The 26,284-nt window shown below is 41.9% G+C and overlaps 1 protein-coding gene across 1 annotated transcript; it reads left to right on the top strand.

Annotated features, from left to right (window-relative positions):
- Nucleotides 1-1,161: 1,161 nt before the first annotated feature.
- Nucleotides 1,162-26,284, top strand: PTCHD1 (patched domain containing 1). The gene is made up of 3 exons (XM_029964753.1): nucleotides 1,162-1,191; nucleotides 3,580-4,240; nucleotides 22,168-26,284. Exons 1-3 carry the CDS (start codon nucleotides 1,162-1,164, stop codon nucleotides 23,820-23,822), a joined length of 2,346 nt encoding a protein of 781 aa, XP_029820613.1. The 3' UTR covers nucleotides 23,823-26,284.

Here is a 26,284-nt window from a genome sequence, read left to right as displayed (position 1 = left end):
TGCAGCATACCCTGCCCTGCCCTGCCCTGCACTGAGTTGGCTGAGGGTTTTTGCTAGGATCTGATCTGAAAAAGCAAAGTGCAGATATAGTGATGTATTTCTCTTGAGGATGAAAGTCTAAGTCAGGCTTCCCAGAGCGGAATCCTTGGTTGTTCTGGGGCAGTTCTCAGTATACATTGTTGGGATGGAGGGAAAGGCAAGTTTTTCTCCTCTTTGGCTGTTTGCTGCCAATTGGAGACCAAATGTTGTGACCACTGGCAAAGCTCAGGATATATCTCATAGCTGCTCTAAACTGCACAAGTTGGCAGCCAGCTCTGGGGGCTGCTCAGCTGCCAGGGTGTGCCAGGACACAGAGCTGTCTGCCTGCTTTCCTCTCCTCCCTGAAGCCACATAGCTGGGAGGTTCCATGGGCAGGTTCCCCCCAAGCAGTGCCCGGTCCAGCCCAGCACAGTCTCGCAGAAAGCACAGGCCACTGCTGCAGAACAGGCACTTGAGTCAGAAAGGATCATTGCCAAGAGGAAAGGAGTATGTTAAGTATGACATTTAGCTTCTAGCCTTTCACTAAAGGTGATGTAGCAGCTGTGACAGATAAGGTTATTTTATAACCTAAATATTAAAAAGAAAGTGCTTCAGATGTAGAAGGAAACAAATGCAGCAGAGAGACAGGATGGGTAAATAGCAACGCACACTGATAAAAGTTGCATGTCAGTTTAGTTTTTTCTGCACTGTGTCACTCCATGGATCCTCTCTGAAGGAGTTGTATTGTGAATTAATAAAGGCAGGAAATTCCTTCTATTCCTCCTCATTGCCCTCAGCTGTGCTTCTTTATATGACGTCTGATTTTATAACTGTTGTCAATGAAAACCATACAGTAGCTCCCATTGTAAAAAAATTAAAATCAGATATGTGTCTTTGACTCAGTAAATCAGGGCATTCTCCTCACACTATAATGATGTACATTTGAATTTGTATCCCATAACAGCTCTTTCAAAGTGGAGCTTTGCAACCCCAAGCTCAACAGACCGGAAGAATTATCCATACAGGTTCATTTCTTTGGCATGTTCTTTCAAATATTCTAATTTGTTTGGGGTTTTTTTTATGAGAAAGTTGTGCAGAAGACCCTAATCTGTTGCACGGACAGTTATTTGTTCTCCCACCACAATGGAAAATTTTGCTCCTCACCATGGGCAGGTATCATTTTCTCACAGTACTGTGAAAAGATTTGTTAGTTTAGTTCATTTCTCAAACTTATCTTCCTAATGTCAGTATTGAACTGTTATTTTTCTGTCAAAAAAATAAAAACTACTCAAATGTGGAAAAATACACCCCCAAGCTGCTAGAGAAAAAGGTTGAGTATAGGAATGTTGTAATCTTTGCCTCTATGATGTCACATTATCCTGAGGAACACAGGCAACATAATTCAATTTATACCCATCACAGATTGTGCAATGTAATAACAAAACAATCAGATTGATGGTACCATATAAATGATGGTTTGGGTTTTTTTCTACAAATAGGTCTCAAATACCACACAAAAGTCACTATGACTATTTAGTTTCAACAGATGCAACAGTTTAGCCATGATTATTAGCCATTTTGTCCGTTGCCACCAGAGGAGTGTATAAGCTCTACTGCTCTCATGTACACAATCTCCTGTATTTTTTAAACAATGTTTGTCATCAGAAAGGAGCCAATTCCATTAAGTATCACCTGTTTCCAGCCTCTTTACTGGGCAGAAGAGTCTCCTCTTTGGATTACAGTGGAAAACAGCACATGCAAGTAGATAGAAAAAAAAAATCCCTGTAGCCAGGTCTCTTGCTCAAAATCTGAAGGCACGAAATAACTATTTCCCCTTTTAGGGAAAAGAGAGTCCTCCTGATTTGGCTGTTCAGCTCCCTGGAAGAGCTGTGGTCTCCCCACTTTGCAGGTGAAGGAGGGCTTCTCCTTCGCCACCACACATTTGCAATGCACCTCTGCATCAATTCCCCCGGTGTAACAGGGACCAGAGGATAAATCCATGCAGTTCCTCAGAGCAGATCCCATGATTTGCTTCCCCCAGGGCATCAGATGTGGCATCCAAGTGACCAGCTGTGCAGCCAGGTCCATGGGATCATTGCACCCAGGCAGCACAAGGGGTGTGTGCCCCTCTGCATTGTCCCTGCTCACACCTTGAGAGGTCACATCTCCCACCAAGCCATGCACAAAGCAGATGCACAGGAGTGTGCAGGGGGCCCTGACATTTGGGTTGTTGGTTACCCCCTGTGCCACCTAGAAAAGAGTGGAGGGACATCCTTCCTGGATCACCTTCTCTGGGACTACCCACCGTGAAGGACATCACAGCCACAGGGAAAGTCTGCTCAGACTTGTGGTGGGTATTCTAGTATTGGCCTCAGCAGCATCCTTATGGAAGGTCTTGGAACTCTCTGCACAGCTGGGGTGGCACAGAAGGAGCTAAGTGGTAATCATGGTGAGTGAGGCCTTATCATTTTGCAAGAAAAGTTTGCAAAAAAACAGCTTGTACTTTGCTAAGGCTCCAAACATTAGTGAACTCAATATTTTGTTTTTTAAAAACGTTGCTAACCCAGCCTGTTAGGGCTATTCCCTTGCCGTTGTTCAGATTTCTTGTATCTTCTATGTTGACTAAAATGGATTCAGAAAAGGTTGCAAGAGTTTTCTATATTTTTTTCAAGAAGAAATGGTGATTTTTCTGTCTTTCTCATGCTCAAAAATAACTGAATGCTTTTGGGGTCAGAGCTCAGGCATGGCAAATTTCAGAACCATGCAAAACAACTTACAAAGGAGGCTGCAGTAAAAGCTGCTAGACCTAACAATAACCTGTAGACCCTGAGGTCAGGAGACCCTCGCTAATTTACAGAACCTCTCAAAAAGAGAAAAGGAAAACCAGTGTCCATCTCTGTCATTGCTTCCTGCTCTCAGACTTACCGAGGATTTGATGGGGGAAAGAGGGAGAGGAAAAGAGGGCAAGTTAGTTATTGCCAGCTATCTTTTTCCTGCTGTGCCAACACTCTCTATATGTAGGGCATGCAGCTGTAGCCCATCCTTTAAGTGAGTACTAGTGCCCTGACACTGCCAGGCTGCTGGCACATCCTGCACAGGTGGCACACCTGATCATGTTGCCCTTCTGCCTTCTGTACCTCAGGTTCATTTTTGAGAGAGTCATTGGGCAATCCTGAGCACAACAGTGTCCCTGGACATGGTTGGTCTGTAGATTTCCCTTTTGTTCTGGCCTAGATCACTTGAAAGTGGAGGGCTGGACCTTTTGAGTTTGCTTATTTAGGGAGGCCACACAGCAGATGCGCATGGCACAGATGCAACTCACAATACAGCAAGACAATACAGTTATCAGCAAAGGACATGGGGGAATAATACTTCTGTTTTGATGCATGTTTCCTTTTTTTTGCAATGAGTGTGCTATTAATACCGCCATCACCAGAACTTTTGTTGTTGTTGCTTAGATCAAATAGGACAGGGACGGCGGCGAGGAGCTGCTGTTGTTCTGGCTGCTGCTGTGTGAGATGAACTGATGAATAACGTGTGTGATTTCTCTTTCCCTTGTAGTTGCACTCTGCAGTGACCAGGATCCAAGTTCAAAGACCTGGTTTCAATTACACGTTTGCCCATATATGTATCCTGAACAATGACAAGACATGCATAGTGGACGACATAGTGCATGTACTGGAGGAATTAAAGGCTGCTCGTTCTTCTAATCGAACTAATTTTGCAATCACTTATCCGATTACTCACTTAAAGGATGGCAGGGAAGTGTATAACGGGCATCAGCTCGGTGGGGTTACTGTGCACAGCAAGGACCGGGTGAAGTCTGCAGAAGCCATTCAGCTCACCTACTACTTGCAGGCAATCAACTCCTTGAATGACATGGTTGCAGAGAAGTGGGAATCCATTTTTTGTGACACTGTTGAACTTTTCCAGAAATCCAACAGGAAAGTCAAAATGTATCCTTTCACTTCTTCTTCGCTGAAGGAGGATTTCCAGAAGACGAGCAGGGTGTCAGAACGCTACCTGATCACAAGCTTGGTCCTTGTGGTCACCTTGGCCATTCTCTGCTGCTCCATGCAGGATTGTGTCCGCAGCAAACCCTGGCTTGGCCTGCTGGGATTGCTGACTGTGACCCTTGCCACCCTGACTGCAGCTGGGATCATCAATCTCACTGGTGGGAAATACAATTCCACCTTCCTTGGAATTCCCTTCGTCATGTTAGGTAACTATCTCCTATCTCCTCTCTCTCTTTTGTGTGTTTGTGCCTACCTGACATTTCCCAGCAAGCAGAGAAGCATCACTGCATGGTTCCCGTTGCCTCATCCCTGCAGCGCTGCCCCATGCCAAATCTACACTGCCTCTTTTCCTAAACTGTTTTTACAGTGTCAGGATGTTAAAATCACACCAGAGGCTCCGGAATGGCATAGCACCCTGCCGTAGGATGTGAAGCCTGTGCAGTAGCAAGGAACAAGGATATGTGAATGCCATGCTTTGTGCAGAGCGGGAGCATAGCTGCTGTTCTCTGTGGATGTTTGATTCTGGTTTCAGAGAAAGACCTTTGCAGGAGTCCCCATGCAACGCTGACAGTGTCAGCTGTGCTGGCAAACCAGAGGGACTGCCCACATTAAGCGTTTAGAGAGTGCTGGCTCCTTCAGAGAGCAGAGCGGTGCTGTCCTGGCTTGACAGGCACCTGTCTGTGGGAAAAGGGTGGTGGTTGGTTCTGGGTTGCTTTTCTCCAGAAGTCCCTGTGTTGGCTGAGCAAGCGTAGGGAGGGTTTCACAGCCCTGAGGGAGAGAGCTTTGACACCCCTGGTCAGGAACGGTTGTCAGTGCCAGCACATCCCGTGACCGAGGGTTATGGAAGGAAGCAGCGTTGGCTACTCCCTGGCTCTTGTGTCAGCAGAGGCATCCTCACCACCCTGGCTTTGGTATTACCTTCACTCACTGTGGAGTACGGAGTGGTTTCAGTTTGTTTTGTTTTCTTCAAGGGTAGGAAAAGGAGGAGAGAAGGGTGATCTTGCTCCCGACTTGAAGTCAGTGCCCTCTCCTGTTGGGACCAGGGCATTTGTGGGGATGCTGCATATTGCACCCAAACAGGCAGGAGGACTTCACAGGAGACAAAATGAGAGCTCTGGAGAGTTCACAGCCTCTTTGTTTGTGTTTGGTTCATAACCAGTGTGAAAAGCTCTGTGCGCTGTAGGTGTTTAATATGTCCTTGTTCATGCCATTATTCATTTGTGGAGAATAATGCATGCATTGATTTCATCACAGCTTCCCCAGCTGAAAATCAGTGCTCGGTAATACTTCAGGTTTCAAGTGTGAGTGTCTCCACTGACTTAGTTACATTGTGTAGTGATATGACACAGTTATTTTTATATCCAGCACCAGGTTCCTGTGCTGTGGAGGTATTGTAGTACTGTTGCACTGTGGTATTGTTGCACTTTAATTAAAGACTATGCTTCAGTGCATCACACTACCAGTTAATGTACAGAATATTTTCAGTGACAGAGAGAATTCAGCTACATTACATGAACTTTCATTTTCAGATGACATCCATGAAAGTTAAGTTATATTGTAATCTAGAGAAAATGCAGCATGAGAAAATCAGAGTCAAAAGAAGGGTATTTCTCTGACCTGAGTCTTTGGTTTCTTATGCCTGTGCATGTATTATAAAATTCAGTTCTTCAAACTAAGCAGTGTATCTTACATGTAACATTACATGGGAGGGGATTTCCAGATATGTTACAAGAGTAGCAGAAAAGCAGTCTAAAGTCCAGCCATATGAAATGAAAGTACATGGGGAAAATTACTCAAAAATATGAAATATTACCTTTGTTTGGGGATCAAAGCATCTGCTCACTGGGACAGCTTTTCAGATCTTTAATTTACTAACAATGACGGTGCTGAGACTTGAAAACCTCAGAGACTTATAGATAACTGTGAAAAGTTTCACATTTCTATTTTAGTACTCCTTAAAGTGCTGAGCTGTACAGCCAGCTCTGCTTTTCTCTTCCTTTTTTTTTCTCTTTTTTTTTTTTTGGTCTTGCTTGGTTGAAGTATTCCACTCTTAAAAGGGCATCTCAGCTCTCACTGTGAAACAAGTCAAGATAGAGCAGCCAAGTTCAGGTGAATCTTGTTTGCTTCCCCGGCTGCATAAAATCTCCCAAGGGATGGGAATATCAACAGGTGAACAGAAGGGACTGAAGGCATTTTGGAGTTTTTAATGAGAACTGTTTTAAACTGGCAGATAGCTAGAAAGGCAGGGTTGCCTTCTTTTTGTTGCTGCAGTACAGCAGAAAGATTCGTCACGCGTTTCAAAATATATTTCATACCTATATGTTGTTTCGCTTATAAAAGATATTTTAACTCAAGGTAACTGAAGGCTAGAGACACTAACCACTCTCCATTATAGCCTGCTCAACTGCTTCCATTTAATTTCAGTGACCATCAGATTAGATCATAGATTAACTGACCTTTAGAAAGCTAAAGGATTTCTGGCTAACGATGTAGCCCTCTATCTATTACTCATAATCTCAGGGCTGGAAACAAAAATTAGATAGAAAAAATGATTACACTGGACACATTTCAGGCAAGGCCCCTTTACTGGCATACATCATTAATGAAGTTTTCCCAGTTTATAGCAGCTGAGGAATTTTAACTTTTCATCAGCATTGCGGAGGTGGAGGGACACTCTCCAGACATCATCTGCCCTCTGACACAGGACAAGATTACATCTTTCATAACAGATACTTTTCTCCATGCACTTTGTCTTCCTCTGTGACTGCTTCCTCCTGTGTTTCACTGCACTACCGCTACAGCATTTGCATCATGTCTAACCTGAATTCCCCTTTTGCAACTCAGTTGTCCTCCTTATTTATCCACTGCGTCTGGAGAATAATTTCTTTTCTTTTTCTTTGCAAATTTGGGACTACTCTCACTTGCCCAGTCCTCTTCCATTTCATCCCAGGTTTCCTCAGACTGTGCTAACCAGACTTCCAGCAATCTTCTTGCTTTTGGCCATTCCACATCTTCCATGGAGTGTGGCGCCTAAATCTAGGCACAGGATTCAGGCTGAGGCTTTCAGCAGCAAGCAGAGTAGGAGGATGATTTTGCACATCTTGCATGTGGCACTGCTGTTCATACATCGCCATATGACGTTCATTTTTTTTCTCAGCAGTATGAAATGGTTGGCATTTGGTTGGTGGCACATGGTAATTCACAGATCCTTCCTGTCATTTTCTACCCTGTTTTCACAGTCATTTATTCCAAACAACATGTAGAAGTTTACCCTTGTCCTTGCTGAATTATAGCTTGTTTATCTCACACCGTTTCTCCTCCTCACTGAGTTTATCTGGAGACTATCATTGCCCTTCCAAGATGTATTAACTGAAGTTGGTCAGCAATGTTTTGCAATTATCGACTTTTTCATATTTTCAGTAATTACTTTCTGAATAGTTCGTCCAGTCACAAGCCCATTCTAATAATATAGGCAGTATGTCTGCAAAAACGTCCGGTCAAGGTGCTTTCCTTCATCCTGTTTTCTGTGACATCCCTTCTACATCAGCCATTTCCAAGAACAAAAAAGCTGTAGTGAAAGGTACCAGCCTCTGTAGATGTTGAATTCTTAACTTTTGCATCAACGGGACAATTTAAAATTATTGAATAGCCATGACTTACCAAATTGCAGTCTTAAGCTCAGGCTGTGTAAGTGTAGTCAGGAATATGTTTTGCCTACCCTGCCTGTTAAATATGACATAAGAGTTTACACACTTCATGCTTTGGTTTTAATCACCTTCATGGTAGTTTATTCTAATTTACTTTACTTTTTAATTAAGGCAGATAACCCAACTCACAAAAGGTGTCTCTACATAGTCTGAGTATGTCACTACTGTGATGATTTTTATGTTGTGGCAGGTTTCTTTGTTCCCCTCACTGGTTGCTAACTGAGTGGAAAAAATTAGAAGCCAGGAAAGATGTTGCCAGAGACCTCCTTCCCCAGTAGGCACCAAAAGAGTAAAGGTCCCCTTTGGTGACTGGAGGTTGAGCTGTGAGAGCCAGGCAGGAGACAGTACCTGGGACTGGCCTGAGCCCCCACCAAGGGGCTGTACCAGGGGCGAGGTAGCAGAGGAGGGCAGGCTGGCTGCAGCCACTGTTTTCTCTGGGGATATTTTGTCAAGTCAAACTAGGAACTGTTAGTCCTCAGCTCTGGATTTATACAGGTATTTCTAACATGAAAGTGAAGCCTAAAACCTGGAAAATTGGCAGGCTCCCACCATTTGTCTGGACTTACTTTGAATTAGTATATGCCTCCGTGGTTTTTTAAAACTACCATCTACATTTATCAGTTTGTAAACAAGTAATTTAAGGACAAGTTTACTCACATGTCTAGTTCATGAATAGGAATACTTTGTTGAACTAGGGCTATTCATTTTTGACCCTACGGACCAAAAAAAATAAATTCTACAACTTAGTTGAATTTAAAATAGCAGATTATTAATGTCAGCTGAAAAACAGAATTAAAATTCTGATTTCCTGTTGCCTGCTTCATTAAAAACTACAGATGTTTGGTCTGGCACAGATGCTAACATATTCATCATAAGTTTCCCTTACGCATTAAACACTGTTTAATAACTGCCAGTTTTTTAAAAATACCAGTTTCCTGAAAAAAAACCACAGTGTTACCAAACAAACCATTGAACAACAAACAGCACTGTCTGAACAAGTTTTTGGCGTGACTTTTTTTTTCCCGGAGGTGGAGTGGAACACAGGCACTCAAAAGAAAATTGCAGCATAGCCTTTTGCACTGAAGAGAAAACTAGCAATGTGTTTCCTATTCCTTCAGAAACAAATACAGCTTATTCAGGGAGAAGTGGCTCTCTTCAGCTGCCAAGTTCGTGAAAAGCATCGGCCCTCTGAAATCACGGTGGAATGCCAGGCGCTGCCAGATATGGGCAGGGACACAGGGCCAGCTCCATGAGCTTATATTTAGCCTCCGATGCTGGCAGGGGAAAACCAGGTAGAAGTTATGAGAGTGGCTTGAGCTTGTAGCATGCTGTAAAAGGAAATGATAGCCAGCCCTGTGTGAAACTCAGCAAAACTTCTTGCCACCTCCTTGCGTCCTCCTATCACGTCCCACCCTGGCAGCATGCCCTCTCTGGGAAGAGAGGAAGCAAAGGCAGTCAACAGAGAGGTCCAGGGAGGGATGACTGGGAAGGAGCAGGTGGAAATGTCGGGCACGACCCAGGCAGGGTCCTCCTGAGGTTCAGTCACAGGTGGAGGAATGTCAAGGGGGAGAAGGAGACTGTTACAGGGCTGTTGTCAGGAGGAAGCACAGGAGCAGGTGAGTTGCAGAACACTTTGTGAAGTACCTGGAGGTACCAGCGCTCATAGTAGCACTTCACAGATGCAGAGAAGTTCTGATAGTTTCTGAGAAACACAAATTTATTGGACACACACCTGCTACATGGCTTGCCTGGGGGAGAGCAGTGCTGGTGGAGGAGTGAGCTGGGATACCTGTACAGGGGCTTTACGGATGCAAAAAGTTGGAGTAGCGGTGATGGGATGTGAGGTCAGAGACAGCTGGGAAAGAAGGTCAGAAGGAAAAATTTAGGAAGCAGAAGAAGAGGGGAGGTCAGTGTGTTTGATGATGGAGTGAAAAGCACAGGAGGGCAAGTGAGAGGATTGCTGAAGGTTAGAGACCATGAAAGGAACAGGCAGTTAAACCAAGCAGGCAGCTAACAACTGGCACAAAAACCCTGAGAGGAGGAGGGTGCTCAGGCCAGCACATGCCAACACAGGCAACCCATTGGAGCTGCACTTCAGTGCCAGCAAGGCACATGTCTTGGATTCTTCTTTAGTTTTCTGGAAGAACATGCTGGTAGGGAATTGCAACATAATGCCAAATATATACACTGAAAAGCATTCATTATCCTCCCTATCAAGCATCCAAATGTTTGCTATATTCAGTAAAGCTGAAGAGTCAACATTGGTTACATACAGTTAGTCTCAAAGAGAGAAAACTAGCCCCTCCCCAGGTCTCCCCAGTGCCCTTCAGTCCACACACAGAGGTAGCACACACACCCAAGTGTTTGACTTTGTATAGTATTTTTCCTGCTGTCTGTTAATAAAAATGTGAAGCTTACCGAGTCTCCCTGTTTTTTTATTCCCTAAGCTAGGCTTTCTCACTCTTCCTCTCCAACTGCCCCTCTGCTGTCTTTTCGTGCTGGGAAGAAGGACATCCTCCCTCAGCTGGTTCCCTCAGCTTGCTGCCCCCATGTCCCTTTCTCCCATCTCATCCATCTCTTTTGCAATCTCTGGCAGCCTCCTCTAGCAGGTCTTACCCATCTTCCTGCTCCAGGCCACAGCATCTCCTTCCCGATGCCAGCACAACTCTCAGCATCTTTTGGTCTCCTTAAGCTTCCTTCATCTTTTCTCCTGTGTTCTGCTCTCCTCTCAGTGGGTCCCCTCTGCCATCTTGTTTTGATTTCCTTTAAATTCCTCTCTGATTCTCTTCTCAGCCACAGTGAGGCCCATTGCTCCTACCATTTCCCCTGTATTCTTCAGTAACCTCCTTGGCTCTCAAATAGGTCCCAACTATACCCTGCAGTTGTATGTCAGCTGTTTCAGATTTCCCAGTGATTTCCACCACTCATCCTTTTCTTTTTTCACACTGCCAAAGCACTCCAAGAGTGCCCTGGAAGTACACTTGGTTTTTTGTCACTCCATCTGCTCAGCTTTCCCGGTTCAACCCTGTGAGCTCAGTTACAGTCCTAAAACATTTTGTGGTTTGTTCCTTTCATCCCTCTTCTAAGAAATGCATAAAAGTATCTGGGTTTATATACCCCGAGCAGAATCCTAGGCATGTCACTTTCCTCATCACGCCTTTTTCCTCTCCTTTTTCTGTCCTCAGTCCCTCAGTCTCTTCCTGATGTCTGTAAGCAGCCATGCATCTTCTGCAGTCCTTCAAGTATCACCCAGCATTTCTGTGCCTCACATGGAAGAGCAGAAGGAAGCCCCTGGGCCACCCTTCACTCAATGTGCCAGTGAGTCCTCTCACCAAAGTTAGTGTTTTCCGCCCAAAGAGGAGGTGATTAATCACCTGCTTCACGTGCTGGTCTCCCTCATTCCAGTTCTCCTGAAGAATGATTTCCCAAGCCCCTTGAGGAGCCCAAACACTATGAAACCACTATTGCATGGGAAGGAAATAAGCTTGAAATGCAAGTGGTGGCAGAGTACTTTAGACACTTGTACTAGCCCTTTCCTGAGCAGTGCAAATGCATTGACCACATGTGACACACAGCCAACATGTGTCCATGTTCCCCCCTCACCACCACAAAGCCCAGTGAAATCCTTGCACACATATGCTTCTTGGCTTCATAAGACTGACAATGACTCAGATAATTTGCAATGCTTTTTGGAAAAGAGGAGTTCTATCTGTAGTAAGTCAGTCCAGAGAACAGCTAAATATTGAAACCAAGTGCTGTGCAGGCATTGAATAAGAATGGCCATTTCCCCTTAACTGATGGTGCTCCAAAATACACTTGTGTCATATGAAAACAGGTGATACAGCATGTTTAAATCATTTATGCAAAATGTAACAGAGAGCTGTTACACTTTTACTGTCTGCATTCTTTTAACTGCAGAGAAGTCAGTGCATGCAGTGGTTTAATGGAGAGCTTTGTCAGAGATGTCCCAAACAGTCACAGGTACTGAGAGTTTGGCTGGCATCCTGATTTTCTTCAAGTAGTGAAGTCCCTCAAGAGAAACTTTCACATATATAAGAATATACTGGAAGTTCAGAGGTTAGAGAAAAAAATCCTTTTGCTATCTCTCCCTTTGTATGTATATGTTTGTGGTATACTCTGTGTACAGGACCTGTCAATGAAGACCTGGGACAGGAACTGATGATACTTTTCATCTTAGGTTTATCTGTGAGAGAGATGGTACATGTTTTGGGTTTCAACTAAATGGCATTCCCCAAATAGCCAGTAGCCCAGAGGCATGTGTGACAGAGAGGGGGCCAGCCATTTTCAGGTCATGAAATCTCTGGCAGAGGACTATTTAATCCAGAAGTGGATTAAATGAAATTGGAATATGTCTAGATGCTTTGTGGAAAGCCTGAGTTCCAAATTTGTAATTATTTTTTTTTAAAATAGTAGGTTGAATGTGCTTTAACTGAATTTTTGCAACTTTCTGAACATTCTGTTTCACATATGGCTTATCTATATATTGTGAGTAAGAGCAGTGACAAACATCACTTAAACAGGAGAATTTAAGGGTATACCTGAGATGTTTTTGTTGCAGCTTTCTCACAAGAAAAAGGGAATTTGAAGTGTGGTAAACAAATCCATATTCCACTGGCCCATATTCCACTAGGACAACACTCCTAGAAGCAAATGATATTTTAGCTTGTGGGCTTAGAAATTTAAAGCAGATTTAAAACATGATTTTGTCCCAGATGTACTTCACTGCGTCTTACTCCATCTTCAGGAGCTGTCGCTTGCTGTATGTCACTTGGCTGGTCTGTAACTTGATAAACAACCTTTCACAGGTGATTGCAGGAGGCTTTCACTTTTAAATACTTCTTTTACACCACATGCATAAAATCTGTCAAAAAACTCAAATGAAGAAAATCAGTTTGCAGTTTTGTCTGCTGATATGAGTCATAGCATGTCATATGTGAGATGAACCCATTGATACTTAACATACTAACTCCAGATCTAACCACCTCCTTGGCTAGAGAGGCTGGAGGTACCTCATGGAGGAATTCATCTTGCAAGCCGTATCTGTCATTCCTTTACTATCCTGGCATCAGACTCTCCCTTCCTGTACAGCATCCCTGGTGCATCCCACTACCCCCACACACCCCAGGGTTTGCACCCCATGCCAGCAGTGGTGGTGAGCATCTGCAGATCCCTGCCCTCCTCTTCTTGTCATCCTCCGTGCGCCTTTCTCCCTGTCTCTTCAAATAACAGCTTAGACACAGCACACTGTGCTTCCTGGAGAATTTTCTGATGGTTCTGAGTTAAAGAGGATGGAGGAGTGTGGGACTTTGGGGCAAGGAGACCTTTGAAGGCCAGCCAGAGTCGGACACTCCCCTGCTGTTTGCCCCAGAAGCATGGGGTTGCACATACAGCGCAGGTTTGGCTCAAATGCTTTCGGTTCAGACCTGCACAAAGTCTGGGTAGTCAGCAGATGAGTGTCCTATGCAGACATAACTATTCCAGCAGCTAAAACCAAATTATACTAACGCTCAGCTCCTTCTGTTGCACTGAATGAAATATGACTTTTAACTTTTGCCATATCTTTTGTGAAAACAGAGGAAAGCAAGTCACACACTTAAACAGAGGTGACAGCCTGCTATTTAAACGCCAAAACAAGCCTTTGCTGATTCTTAAGTGGAATTAAATATTCGCTTTATATATAAAAGTAGATTTTGAACCAAAACTTAGTTTGCTTATCTGTCTTTCTGAAAATATAAGAACCACTCAGGTTTTCTCTCAAATACATTTCTGGTTTTGAAATGTGTTTATCTGACATTCTTGCTATCACTGTAACAAGAAAATTGCAAATATTACATTGGTTCAATAGTAAATAAGGGTGATACAAGAAAAAAAATCCAGCATTTTCCCAAAGCCTAAATCAGTACTTTTTATTCTATTGAAATCAATGGGACTGTCCAGGATTAACCACATAACTGCTGAATTACACATATAATCATTATTATAAGCAGCTGTTAATTTAAACAGTTTGGTATGCTTTAAAAATATTAAGTAGTCAGATTTTTTTCATAACGAATAGCTTAAAAATGCATATACTCAAAAAACAAAAAGTGGTGAACTATGTTACCACCATTGCTGATTAGGGATTTTGGTGAAGTCTAGGACTATGAGTAATGAGGCTTAATTCTACTTAATTAAAAAACTTCTCATTGGTTTTGTTTCTTTTCCCCTTATATAGGTAGAAATTATAGGAACATATGTGTGTATGTATTTCTTCAAAGCTAGGGATTTATATATAGAATGATTTTCATTTCAATAGTAATATGTAGATCGTGCTTTTAAAAATAGCTTGTGACTTGTACCATTTTCTAAACATTGGCTCATTGTTGCTTGTTTGCCACGTCAAAAATAGTGTTGGGGAGCTTATAGGTGGGGTGCATCATGTACCTCATGCATCACTGGCTGTGTCCCGACCATTTAGGGTGAGACCTAGAATGTGAGGGTGGTTTCTTTTTGTCAGTGCCTTCTCTGTGCAAGTGTGTACTTTGCAGTATAACGCAGAAAGGGCTACGCCTGTCCAAAACAGACTTTCACAGGAGAACAGAGAGTTGATCCTGTGCTGCATTTTCAAAAGTTAAGTTTAGAAATGTAGAAAATGTAGGATATTATGGCAGATATTCATTGCCAGAAGACTGGGATCAAAATCACTCTGGTGCAGCAGATCCATACACGTCTTATGAGGAACTTAGCCCCCTTTTGAGCTGTGCTTGGGAGTGCTACACAAGACCTAAATGAGGCATTAACCTTGTGCTGGATTTCCAGACGCACCCCATTTTCCTGACTGTGCATTAAGCAATTTGAGCATGGGCTTAATGGCCCAGAGAGTCTTTCTACAGGATCTATGACTGAAAATATCATTGTGGTCTCGCAGTGTGAAGCACTGAGCACCAGCTGAAGATTTGTTCTCTGCGTGCACCAGCCAATACACTGTGTTGCACGGGGACACTTTCTCTTCAGCGGTGCGCTTCTGTGGGCACAGCCACCCACAGCTGTGAAACACAGCAGATACTGAGTGCATATTAATAAACATTTTGGTTTCTCTTATTTTGTTGCCAAGTGAATATAGCACAAAACACAACTCTCTCCAGAGACTGAGGCAGATTTTTATCTGGTGTGACTGTGCCAATTCACTGTGTGTTTGATGCTGGTAATAAGTTGAAGAATATATGGGCGTGCCTGGGGCTTTCTGACTGGAATGGCCAGTGCTGTTGTAAACAGGTTGAAGAGATCAGACTGATGCTTGAGGGTGAATGGCTAATACTCAAATGTAAAGCAAAACCAGAGATTGTTCTAATGGTATCACGTCTAGATGCATAACAGGCTGACATACTTAATTTCAGTATGTTTCTCTTTTGGGAAGATCCCAAGTCAGATGTTAACACTTGCAGCTGTAGTACACCTTAGTACCTATGTGTAAAATTTATTCGTCTTTCAAACAATAATTGCAAATACTGAACCTACTCAGTAGTATTGTCATATTTTTGAGGTATGTTGTCCTACCTGTAATTCTACAATACAGACATGTAGGGTCTGTGTGATAAGAGGTAAATAAAACATTGCAATATGTACAGCCAATGCTTATACCACTACATCCCATCCCATATTGCTCTTCATGTGTTCTTCTTAATCCATGTACCGTGCCTGCACATAGCATTCAGGCTTACTTGGCCTTTGAACCTGTGCTTGGAAGGATGAAATGAAGTCAGGCTGTGCTTGGGTGGCTGGGACTTCAATCACTTTGCAAATGATGATGCATTTAAGACTACTCAACTGTCTACAGCCTGCAGTCCCCTTGCTGCAATTCTCCTGAGATGAACACTGCTGCCTGGAAACACAACTGATCAGATGAGTACCTTAGAGGATGTTAGTGTCCTGTAGGACTCTCTAGTGTCCTATAGACTTTACACTGTGAACTGGGCTCCCAGAAACACTTAGGCAAGTGTAGAAAAAGCAGGTAGGATTCACAGTGCATTTTCTCAGCTTGGCAGAACTGTCTGGGACAGACAAGTCTGCACACTGTGGGATGTCTTATGATAGGCACCCTCTTTGAGGTCTGACATTCACACAGCAAAACTGTAGTGTTGCAGCATCACTTATGGACTACAAAGGTGGGCATTGCTTAGAGTAACACCCAGTTTGTTGCACCAGCATGGTAATGACGGTTTAACTGGTCGGCTCAACCCGTGCCAGTAAATTGTTACCCACTCGGTGAAAAGTGTTATCTAAATTAGGCTTGGTGCTGATTCTGTATGCATGCTGAAGGATCATTATTTTATTTTAGTGAGAACAGGGTATGAAGCCAGATGTTTGCTTCAGCTGGATGCAAATATTCTTGCTCTGCCTGTCATATTCAGTAGCACTTTGAACCTGCTATATGTTCCAAGTTGAAATTGTGCCTGCTGGGAGAGGCCACATGAGGCAGGTTGGGTATTCAGTCAACAACTGGTTGATTGCAACTCCTGTGACAAAGGGAGTCTGGATTAGTAGTTTCACTTGGCTTGTCAGAAGATGGGAGCTGATGAGCTCACTGATCTAGCTGGAAAAAATAAGTCAGCAGGGGGAAATTATCTCAGCTTCTTTGTTGACATTACTGTGGAAAGCAGTCCTAGAGTTGAGCAGTGTACATTGTTATTTTTAATACTGTCAGCTAGGAAAATTCATGGCACCTTCATTATATCATATGTTATTGCAGGTACCATTTTGGAAAGGGCATTCCTGCGATATGATATATTCTGATCTCCCACGTACTATTTTTGAACAAGTGGAGTTCTTGAGACCTTGCCTGCATTGGCAGCAAGCTGGGATATGAATTTACAGCATCCTAGCTATTTCATGTTAATTCATCCAGTGTTTGTCTCTGCAGATGATATTTCACTGCACTTTGAATGTGAATCAAGCTGTGCTTCACACGAAGAAAGCCGGTGCAACATAGTTTGCCCTCTGTACCTTCACACCCTTTTTCACAGCACACTAAATTCCTCTTGCAGACAAGTATTCCTATTCAGTGGGGTGATTTCATGCTTAAATCAACCTAAGTAGGACAACATTTGTCCAGATGAACTGATAGCTTACAAGGATGCATCCATTACAATACAAGCAAAAACCTTAAATCAAAATCCATACCTAACCTACATAATTCCATTAGAGCATGCTTCCACTTCAAATTTTTGCCTACCCAGATTACAAGGCTCCCATATATCCTACCATGACTCATTCCCCATTTCAGCCAGTCTTTTGTGCCATCAGCATCAGGAAAAGATTTCAGTTTAAAAGTAACCCTTAAAAAAAAAAAAAAAGAAATCACACCAAAAAACCCAAAACAAAACAAAAAACCCACAACAACAACAAAATCAAAACACAAAACAACAGCAACAACAAAACAAACAAAAAAAACCAAACAAAAAAACCACACACAAAACAAAGGCTGCTTTCTAATCCCAACCATTCCTTTAGTTAGTAGCCACGTGGGATCAGCAAACTTTAGTAAGAGAGGGGAACTAATGCCTGAGAAGGGAGAAACACCCCCTAACTCAGCTCTGCCACTAGAGAAGTCTGCCCCCTTAGGAAGACAGTTTGATGCTTTATTGGCCTTAATTCTGGCAGTTAATGGGCAACATATGTACTGGTGCAGCCTTCAGCCTCACTGAGGTGGAGATCAATCTTTATTAGCATTTTGTGCACCTCTGCATTAAAATGGGATTAATAAAATTGATTACCCCTGTAATGCAACCTTCCACACAGAAGGCTGGAACTTCACAACCTGTAAGTGGTGCTTTATTCAGAGAGATTTTACTCAAGTATCAAGCACATATAGAGACATACAACCTTCAAAACAGTAAGGAAAAAAACCCCAAGACCTAGAGTGTACTATTACTCTCTAGTTTCACAGGTAGGTAAAACTGCAAAAAGAGGAACCAAAACATTGTTCTCAGCCATTCACCTTAGTTTCTCTTACAGAAGTCTGTTTGAATATGCAAACCTAATCTTCACAAGATCAAAACTTGACATGATGTTAGTGCAAAATCGAACATATCCCATAATCTTTAAACAAAAAAGCAGGCAACAGCCCTTATTTCAGGGAAGCAGTTAAGCCAAATGAATAGAGAACTGGTCTTTGACTGCAGTGACCAGGAGGGTCACTTTACTGCCCTCTCACAAGCTCTGGGGCTGCTTAAATCCCTTCACCTCTCTCTGCTTTGGTCTTGCAGTTTGCCAGTCAGGAGCAGAGCCAACATTAAGCCTGGGCTGCCGATGCCCATTTGTAAAGACCCCTTGAGCAACCACTTAACCAGAAAGGATGCATTTCTTTTTTGAGGTTTTAAAATGGTACTAAAAAGAATAGCTTCAGTGCCTGCACCTAAGTAGTATTTTAAAATTAGGTAAATAATTTGATAATTTTAAAGAAGAGGAAATGCTGCTTTAGTTTTCACAACTTTCTGCAAGGGCATTTTTTTTCTCGTGCATGCTCTGCATTGATTTTGCAGAGCATGTGTAATTGCAAGGCTTGATTCTGAAGGAGGAAAATGAAACTTTTTATAGCATTTTCAGGCTACTCATAAAAGTACTGTGTTTAAGCTAGGCCCAAGTGATTGGTTTAGTTGGTGGTATTATTATTAAGTTCTAAAGTTAAAGGTAGCCCACCTCAGCATGTAAAAACTGTAAGCTCCTCGGAATTAACAGTAACTATCTTCTTTATTTTCTTTGACTACAAAAGCCAGAACGTCTGTTCCCAGTCATCCAAGACATGGTAGGAGTATCTCCTAAATGCTAGGTAGCAGAAAAAGAGAATAAGGAAAAACGTTTGATCCCCATTTTATCCAATACCTTTCTCCTATCACTTTTACATTTTCCTTTGCCCCTTCAGAACCCCTTTTTCTTAAAAATACCCTGTCTTTCTGTGTACTCCTTGTTAGCTCATGGTCGTGCAGCCTGACTGTAGGGCGTGACCAGTGAATCATAAAAGTAAATGTCAACAGGAAAAGATCTCCAGTAGCCCATTAGCTGTTTGAGATCATATTTATTATTTACTGAATGACCGTGAATAATGAACAAATTGCTCTAAATGATTGCAGATTTGGGGCTAAATCTCTATTAAAAAGAGAAAATCAGTTAAAGCAATTGCAGAATTTATTTACAAGGAAAAAATTGCCGCCTTCTCATTAATATTATGTAGAGCAGACATAGCATCAGTTAGAGAAATAGAGGTAATTGCTGCAAATTGGTTATGAATGCAAAAAATGGAAACTTCGAAATAGCAGAAAAGTGAAAAAAAATCTCACAAAATGCTTCCATGGAGGTATCTGCTCTAATCTCAGTGGATTAGACTTACATGAGCATCAGAGTTAGACAGTGTTGGAGATTGCTACTCCAAGTTGTGTTTACACTCAATATTTAGAGGAGTAAATTAAGTAAATCCCATCCTAGCTAAATACAGCTAATCGTTTGACTGCCATGCCTGGTTTGTGCATGAATTGCAGCCTAATTTTGTTCAGAGGATACTGGTCAGGTCAGTAGTGACGCTGATGCAAAAAGTGTGCAACTTTCATTTAGGCATATCCTCCTAAAGGTAAATGATAATTCTGTAGCTATTATACAAGTGGACAGAGAAATCACAAACTGTACAATTGAAGGAAAATACCCATTCCTAGCACACAGATTGTGTAGCAAACAACAAAAGGAACCTATCCTAAAATAGAAGAGTATCCAAATATTTTTCTCTTGGCTTTGTGGAGCACATGTGGTGACTCCTCTTCATGCATTTACTTGAGCAGTTCTCTAAATCAGATTCCATTTTAGGGTAGTCTTGAAAACTATATATCAGCAAAGTGTGGTTTTATGTTTCCTACTTAAAGAAAGTGTGTGATATTGGAAATCATGTTATCAGACATTATCCAAAATCTTATACCTGTTAAAAAGTCATGTTTAGCATCGTATTTAACTAGCTCTAATTTCTTTCTCTCACTGCAGAATCAAAGGCTTTCCAAATTAATATGACTATTTGAGTATTTTTAGGCAAGAGCCTATTAACGTTGAAATGGTTTTTTTTACAAAAGCGTGCTATAGCTAAAGCTCATGATGGAAGTAATTTGTAATATTCAATGACCTCATTTTATTCTGTTTTGCTCACTCAAAGCTAATGCATATGATGCCATGTGAAATTCTCAGAGAAGCCTGTCTGCAGGACTTATGGGAGCCATAAATGGATTAAACCTCTCACTCCCTGCTTTGGCAAGTGATCAGTTACATTTAAATAAAGGTCAGTCTGTCTTTACAAAGAACACACTGAAAGCAAGCTTAATAGCTTTCCCTACTGAGCCTAGAACATAACTATTTGAAGCATAATTAGCAACGGGGTGCCAGTCACTGATTGTGCTTTTTGCTTGATTTTATGTCTGGGGAGTTCCAGTATTCCCCATTAGCTTTAAGAGGGGGCACAGTGCTAGTTATCAAATTGACAGTCTCGACCTGGCCTCTGAAAGCAGCTGTAAAACATTGTTTGGGAAAATTAAGATGAATGCCAAAACCAGGACCGTAATATTGCTACAAATTGGACATTCAAGGTCCATGCCGTGACTCTAAATAACAAAATAGGTAAAATATCTGATATACATGAGAGTGCGGGCTTTGTTACCCAGTGATAAGGAGATACATCAGCTGTCCTGTTATCTCGTGAGCTCTGTATTGTGAATTCTTTATAAAATACCTATTCTTTTCAGCATTAACAGAGTGCCAGCTCTGTCATCTGTTAAAATCTGGATTTCAGGAAGGATGGAGTGAATCAGCTACAACTGCCTCCCCAGTTAAAGGTGCTGACCACAAAAGGGTTATTTTGTGAAGTTAATTAAAGGCACATTCAAGATCAACTAGTTCCAACCCCCTTATATATCCCATGGTCTTCCAGTTCCCAGAATACCTGATTCGTTTGAGGTTTCTTGACAGCTATTTATAGCCCTTGTAGCAGAAGTGATAATTGTCTACAGGTGGAGAGAACAGAGCTGATACAGCACTTTTGGTACTCTGCAGACAGCCTGAAATTCTAAGAGAGATCTGTGAATTACCTTGACCTGCTTGACTGGAGCATCAATTTCAAAAGTCCAGTGATTACACTTCAGTGTTATCAGCAACTAATTTAGCACTGATTATGAGGGAAGATGGGTAAGAGCAAAACACAGCTGTTGGGAATTTCTGAAGATAATCTAAGAGCAGACCAGAGAGGTAGACAGGTGACAGCAAAATATGCAAAAGAACGAGGAGGAGGAATTAAAAGGCAGCAAAGAGGGTTGGATTAGATAGAAGGAGTCTGTTAAGTAAAGATGAACTTAATACGAATTATTATGAGAAAATATTACAGTCTTACATTTTAGGTGTGCTATGAAGACTATATTCTGTTCATCTCTGTAAATCATCAGCCTACTTTTACCTCAGCCCCTCTCACCTGGTAGCTGGTCAATGGCTGAGTTCCCAGCTCAGGTCTACTATGAAAGAGCAGATGTCTATGTCCTCCAAGTGCATCTTGATTATCAGTCACAAAATAGAAACTCTAAGAGGAAGACAACTAACCAAGGATTAAGATAAAACCATGTACTTTTCCTGATTTACCTGCACTTGGGGGTTAAACACAAGATTTTAGGTCAGCAGATCTTAATCTCCTTTCATGAATGGTATATCCATTTTAAGAGTCAATTAAATACATTATCAAATGTAGGCATTGCCAAGGAAAATATGGCTGTATTTGTTTTTACAAGCCCTTAGATATATAAAGAAGACCAATGCCTTAAGCAGCTCTGTATCAGCTCTACCACTCTGCATCTCTAAAATTTATTTGTGCTTTCTTTGTCCTGCTTCTAGGATTTCTTTTTCCTGACAGAAAATTTGTACAGGACGTGGACAAATCAGTGACTAATTTAATTGACAATTTTCAGCTTATATGGAATTTCCATTTTTTACAGATTTTCTACAAAGCAGCCAACTACTGCTCTGCTTCCTGCATAGGCACTTCAGGTTGTAGTTGTTTGTTTTCACCACAGGTCAGATACCATCACCAGGAAAAACTAATTTGAAAGCACCTTCCATCACAGGCACTCCGAAATAATGAAATGAAACAGCCAACCAGAAAAAAGAATCGTTTTTCTTTAACCCATGAATCTCAGTGATGTAGAACTCTCAAGCTCTGGCAGTAAGGCTTCCTAGTCAGGTAGCAAATGCACTCCTGTGGCTCACACCTCCATAATCATTTCTCTCTTCTGCAGGACATTTCCTTCAAGCACGGGTAATGGCTGTGTCATCTTTGAGTTTTCAGCATGTCCACATTACATTTTTCCACGTGTTGATTCAAGTACTTTAAACACTCACTTTGTTCTCTATTGTAGGTCATGGGTTATATGGGACTTTTGAAATGTTGTCCTCCTGGAGAAAAACTAGAGAAGACCAACACGTTAAAGAGAGGACTGCAGCCGTATTTGCAGACTCCATGCTCTCGTTTTCTCTCACCACTGCCATGTACCTGGTCACTTTTGGAATAGGTGCCAGTCCCTTCACTAACATTGAAGCAGCCAGGATTTTCTGCTGCAATTCCTGTATTGCAATTTTCTTCAACTACCTCTATGTACTCTCCTTTTATGGTTCCAGCCTGGTGTTTACTGGCTACATAGAAAACAACTACCAGCATAGTATCTTCTGCAGAAAGGTACCAAAGCCAGAGGTATTGCAAGAGAAGCCTGCATGGTATAGGTTTCTTCTGACAGCCAAATTCAGTGAGGACACAGATGATTCAGAGGAAACGAACACTTACGAGAGTCATCTTTTGGTGTGGTTCCTGAAACGCTATTATTGTGACTGGATAACAAACACTTATGTCAAGCCTTTTGTAGTTCTCTTTTACCTTGTTTATATTTCCTTTGCCTTAATGGGCTACCTGCAGGTCAGTGAAGGGTCAGAGCTGAGCAACATCGTAGCGACTGCGACACGAACCATCGAGTATACAGCTGCCCAGCAGAAGTATTTCAGTAACTACAGCCCAGTGATTGGGTTCTACATCTACGAGTCAATCGAGTACTGGAACACCAGTGTCCAGGAGGACGTGCTGGAGTATACCAAGGGCTTTGTGAGGATATCTTGGTTCGAAAGCTACTTAAATTACCTTAGGAAACTCAACATATCTACCGGATTGCCCAAGAAGAATTTCACTGATATGTTGAGGAACTCCTTCCTGAAGACCCCTCAGTTTGCCCATTTTTCAGAGGATATCATCTTTTCCAAGAAATACAACAATGAAGTTGATGTTGTGGCCTCCAGGATGTTCTTGGTGGCAAAGACAATGGAAACCAAGAGGGAAGAACTTTATGACCTCCTGGAGACCCTGAGGAAGCTCTCTCTCACCTCCAAGGTGAAATTCATCGTTTTCAATCCATCATTTGTGTACATGGATCGTTATGCCTCTTCAGTGGGAGCCCCCTTACAAAACTCCTGCATTAGTGCTTTATTTCTGCTCTTCTTCTCTGCATTCCTGGTCGCAGACTCTCTGATCAATGTCTGGCTCACTCTAACTGTTGCCTCGGTTGAATTTGGAGTTATAGGTTTTATGACCTTGTGGAAAGTGGAACTAGATTGTATTTCTGTGTTGTGCTTAATTTACGGAATTAATTATACAATTGACAACTGTGCTCCACTGTTATCAACCTTTGTCCTGGGCAAAGAGCTCACAAGAACTAAATGGGTGAAAAATGCCCTGGAAGTGCATGGGGTAGCTATTTTGCAGAGCTACCTCTGCTATATTGTTGGTCTGATTCCTCTTGCAGCTGTGCCTTCAAATCTGACCCGTACACTGTTCAGGTGCTTGTTTTTAATAGCATTAGTCACCTTCTTTCACTGCTTTGCCATTTTACCTGTGATACTGACTTTCCTGCCACCCTCCAAGAAGAAGAGGAAAGAAAAGAAGAATCCTGAAAACCGTGAGGAAATAGAGTGTGTTGAAATGGTGGATATGGATAGCACCCGAGTGGTTGACCAAATTACAACAGTCTAACTTGATTTGTTGGTTGCTTTTTTACACAAGGTCTTACTGAAAACAAAACAGAAAAAAAAAAAAAAGAAAAGAAACCAGTACTGACTAAATATCTGGGGAGAGGAAGGAGTTTGGAGGTTTTCCCTCCCTCCTCTAAGCTAAATCCAGGAATATTCAAAATTATGGGAGAAATCAAAAATAAATTAAAAAAAAAGAAAAGAGCCAGGGGATTGTACCTTGCTCAATTTTCACACACATGCAAAGGGAAGTTGAATTTTAGATGCATGAAGTAAGATCTAATGAGAGCAATTGGGTTCCTAAGCAGTCATCTGCATCGCCTGTACTGCAGATGCTGCAATTATTGTGGCTAAACCAAATCATATTGAAAGGTCAACTGTCAAGGCTGAAGTAGCACTAAATGTTCGCTGGATGTAAAGGCTTTACAAACTTTCTGCACAGCAATAACTCAAGTCAGTGAGTCAGCTCTTATAAGTCTTAGCCATCACATTTAATTTTTCTTTTCTCCCCTAATCTAAACATTTATGCAAGACTATATAAAAGATAGCAAACTGTACTGGGAAAGAAGGCAGTACACAGCAACCAAATGCTTTCCAAACACTTTTATGTTATAAATCACTTCTTTTTTTTTCTAAAAATATCATTATTTTAAAATGGAAATCATCCCTTGTAACATTTTTAATCATGGTTTTATAGCCGTTTCTTTTTCTTATAAAAACAAAAAAGAAAAAAAAATAACAAAAAAAGAAAAAAAAAAGAACAAAAAATCCAGGTGACTCTGTCACTCTAGAAAATATATAATTCTATTTTATACATGTCTCGCTACTAGTTAAACATGTAATCTGCTTTACCAACTGCAATTTTTTTAGCACTCTACGAGGACATGTGAGTGGATCTAGCAGCAGATAGAAGATGGTGTACTGAATATTTCAGCACCAAAATCCATGATACAAACCTCAAATACTAAAATGTCATCAAGAAAGTGAATGTTAGGGCTCTTTTAGTGAGAGCCTCTTTCAGGCCATTCACTGGTAATGCACACTAAGAGGATTAGTGGGTAGTTTTACATAATGTATAACTTAATCCCTCAATCTTCCTAGAGTACCTGTAAAGCAATAGACCTTAACAGCTATGGGCTCTTCCAAGAGACAGTAGACCGTGAGAGTTGTGTGGAACAAACCGAAGGCTGTGACTGTGGTTTAGCAGCAGCGAGTTTAACAACGTCCCCAAAGAGCCCATATCTAAGGGGCCTATTGAAAACATCACTTCTGAGAGAAAAAAGAAAAAAAAAAAAACACAACTTAAAAAGATTACATTACTGAGTCTTTTTGGAGCTGTGAGTTCTAAATCAATAATTCTGTCAGCATCTGTGATGTGGAGTAATACAGATAAAGCAGCATCTCTTTCCTCCTCCGCCCCCTCCACCCTTAAGAGCGACAGGCTCATTACTGTAAGGTTTTATCATGTGGTTGAACCCCAGTGGGGATATGTAAGCCAATTCTGTAGGTTTTGCTGAGAGTATTCCGACTATACGTCGCCTGTGAAAACCTGGTATCAGGAAGCTGACTGGTGTGTTGGGTGGTCTCATGAATATATGGACTGTTGCTTTGTGGTGCAAGTTGAATATATTACAGCCAGATTCCTTTTTGCAGCTCATCCGGAAAGTAAGAGTACTTGAAAAGTTTTCAGCACTTGGCATAAGGTTTGCTTCAGTGACAGTATGTGGAGGGGAAGGGATATTGCAGGAGCCATGAGGCTTGGACCACTGGGAGCACTGTGGCTTGGGAGGCTGCCTGTGGTACCTGCACGGTCATTAGCACGTCTGTGGTCACAAACCCAGGGTATGCTTCATTGCATGAAACATCTCTTTAGCATCCAGTCCCAGTGACCCCCAAATGCCCTGTGCGAAACCCGCAAATGCCACTGAGTGAATGTTAATTTTCAAGCAAAGAGATAATTCTGAAGCATTCTTCCTAGCAGAAGATAACCAGATATTTTGCCCTGAAGCAAAACGCTACATGCTCACTAGCAAAAAAAGTCAGCAGCGCAGCTGGCAACATTTACTTTCCCCTGGATACGTCCCTTCTCTGACCAGAAGAAAGGAAGCTGTGTCCAGGAATGCACAGGATCTTTGCTTAAATAAACAACAGTTGCTGCGGTAGCAGCTGGGAAGCTGTAACAACAACTTCAGCCTTGGCAGAACCCAGGTGGACACCTTGAAGACAGCCAAATGAATGTAAGACTAGGAAAAAGATCTGTTTCCCCTGTTTTCTTTAGAGTCAGGCTTGGGGCTATGTTTTCCAGCCAAAAATCATTCATTAAATATGCTTCACTCTAGATTTTCTGTGATTATCACAATTTCATTTAAAGAAGAGTCACCCTATCTCCTGCCTGTTCAACAAGAAGCTGCAGTGGCTTTTAAACTTCTGAGGGCATTAGCAAATTAGTTGAGAGTTACAGAGGAA

Source organism: Manacus vitellinus, unplaced genomic scaffold (genome assembly GCF_001715985.3).
Source record: "Manacus vitellinus isolate BGI_N305 unplaced genomic scaffold, ASM171598v3 scaffold_7_pilon, whole genome shotgun sequence".
NCBI lineage: Eukaryota > Metazoa > Chordata > Aves > Passeriformes > Pipridae > Manacus > Manacus vitellinus.
The sequence above is the reverse complement of the archived record's forward strand: the minus strand, read 5'-3'. Positions and strand labels throughout refer to the sequence as shown.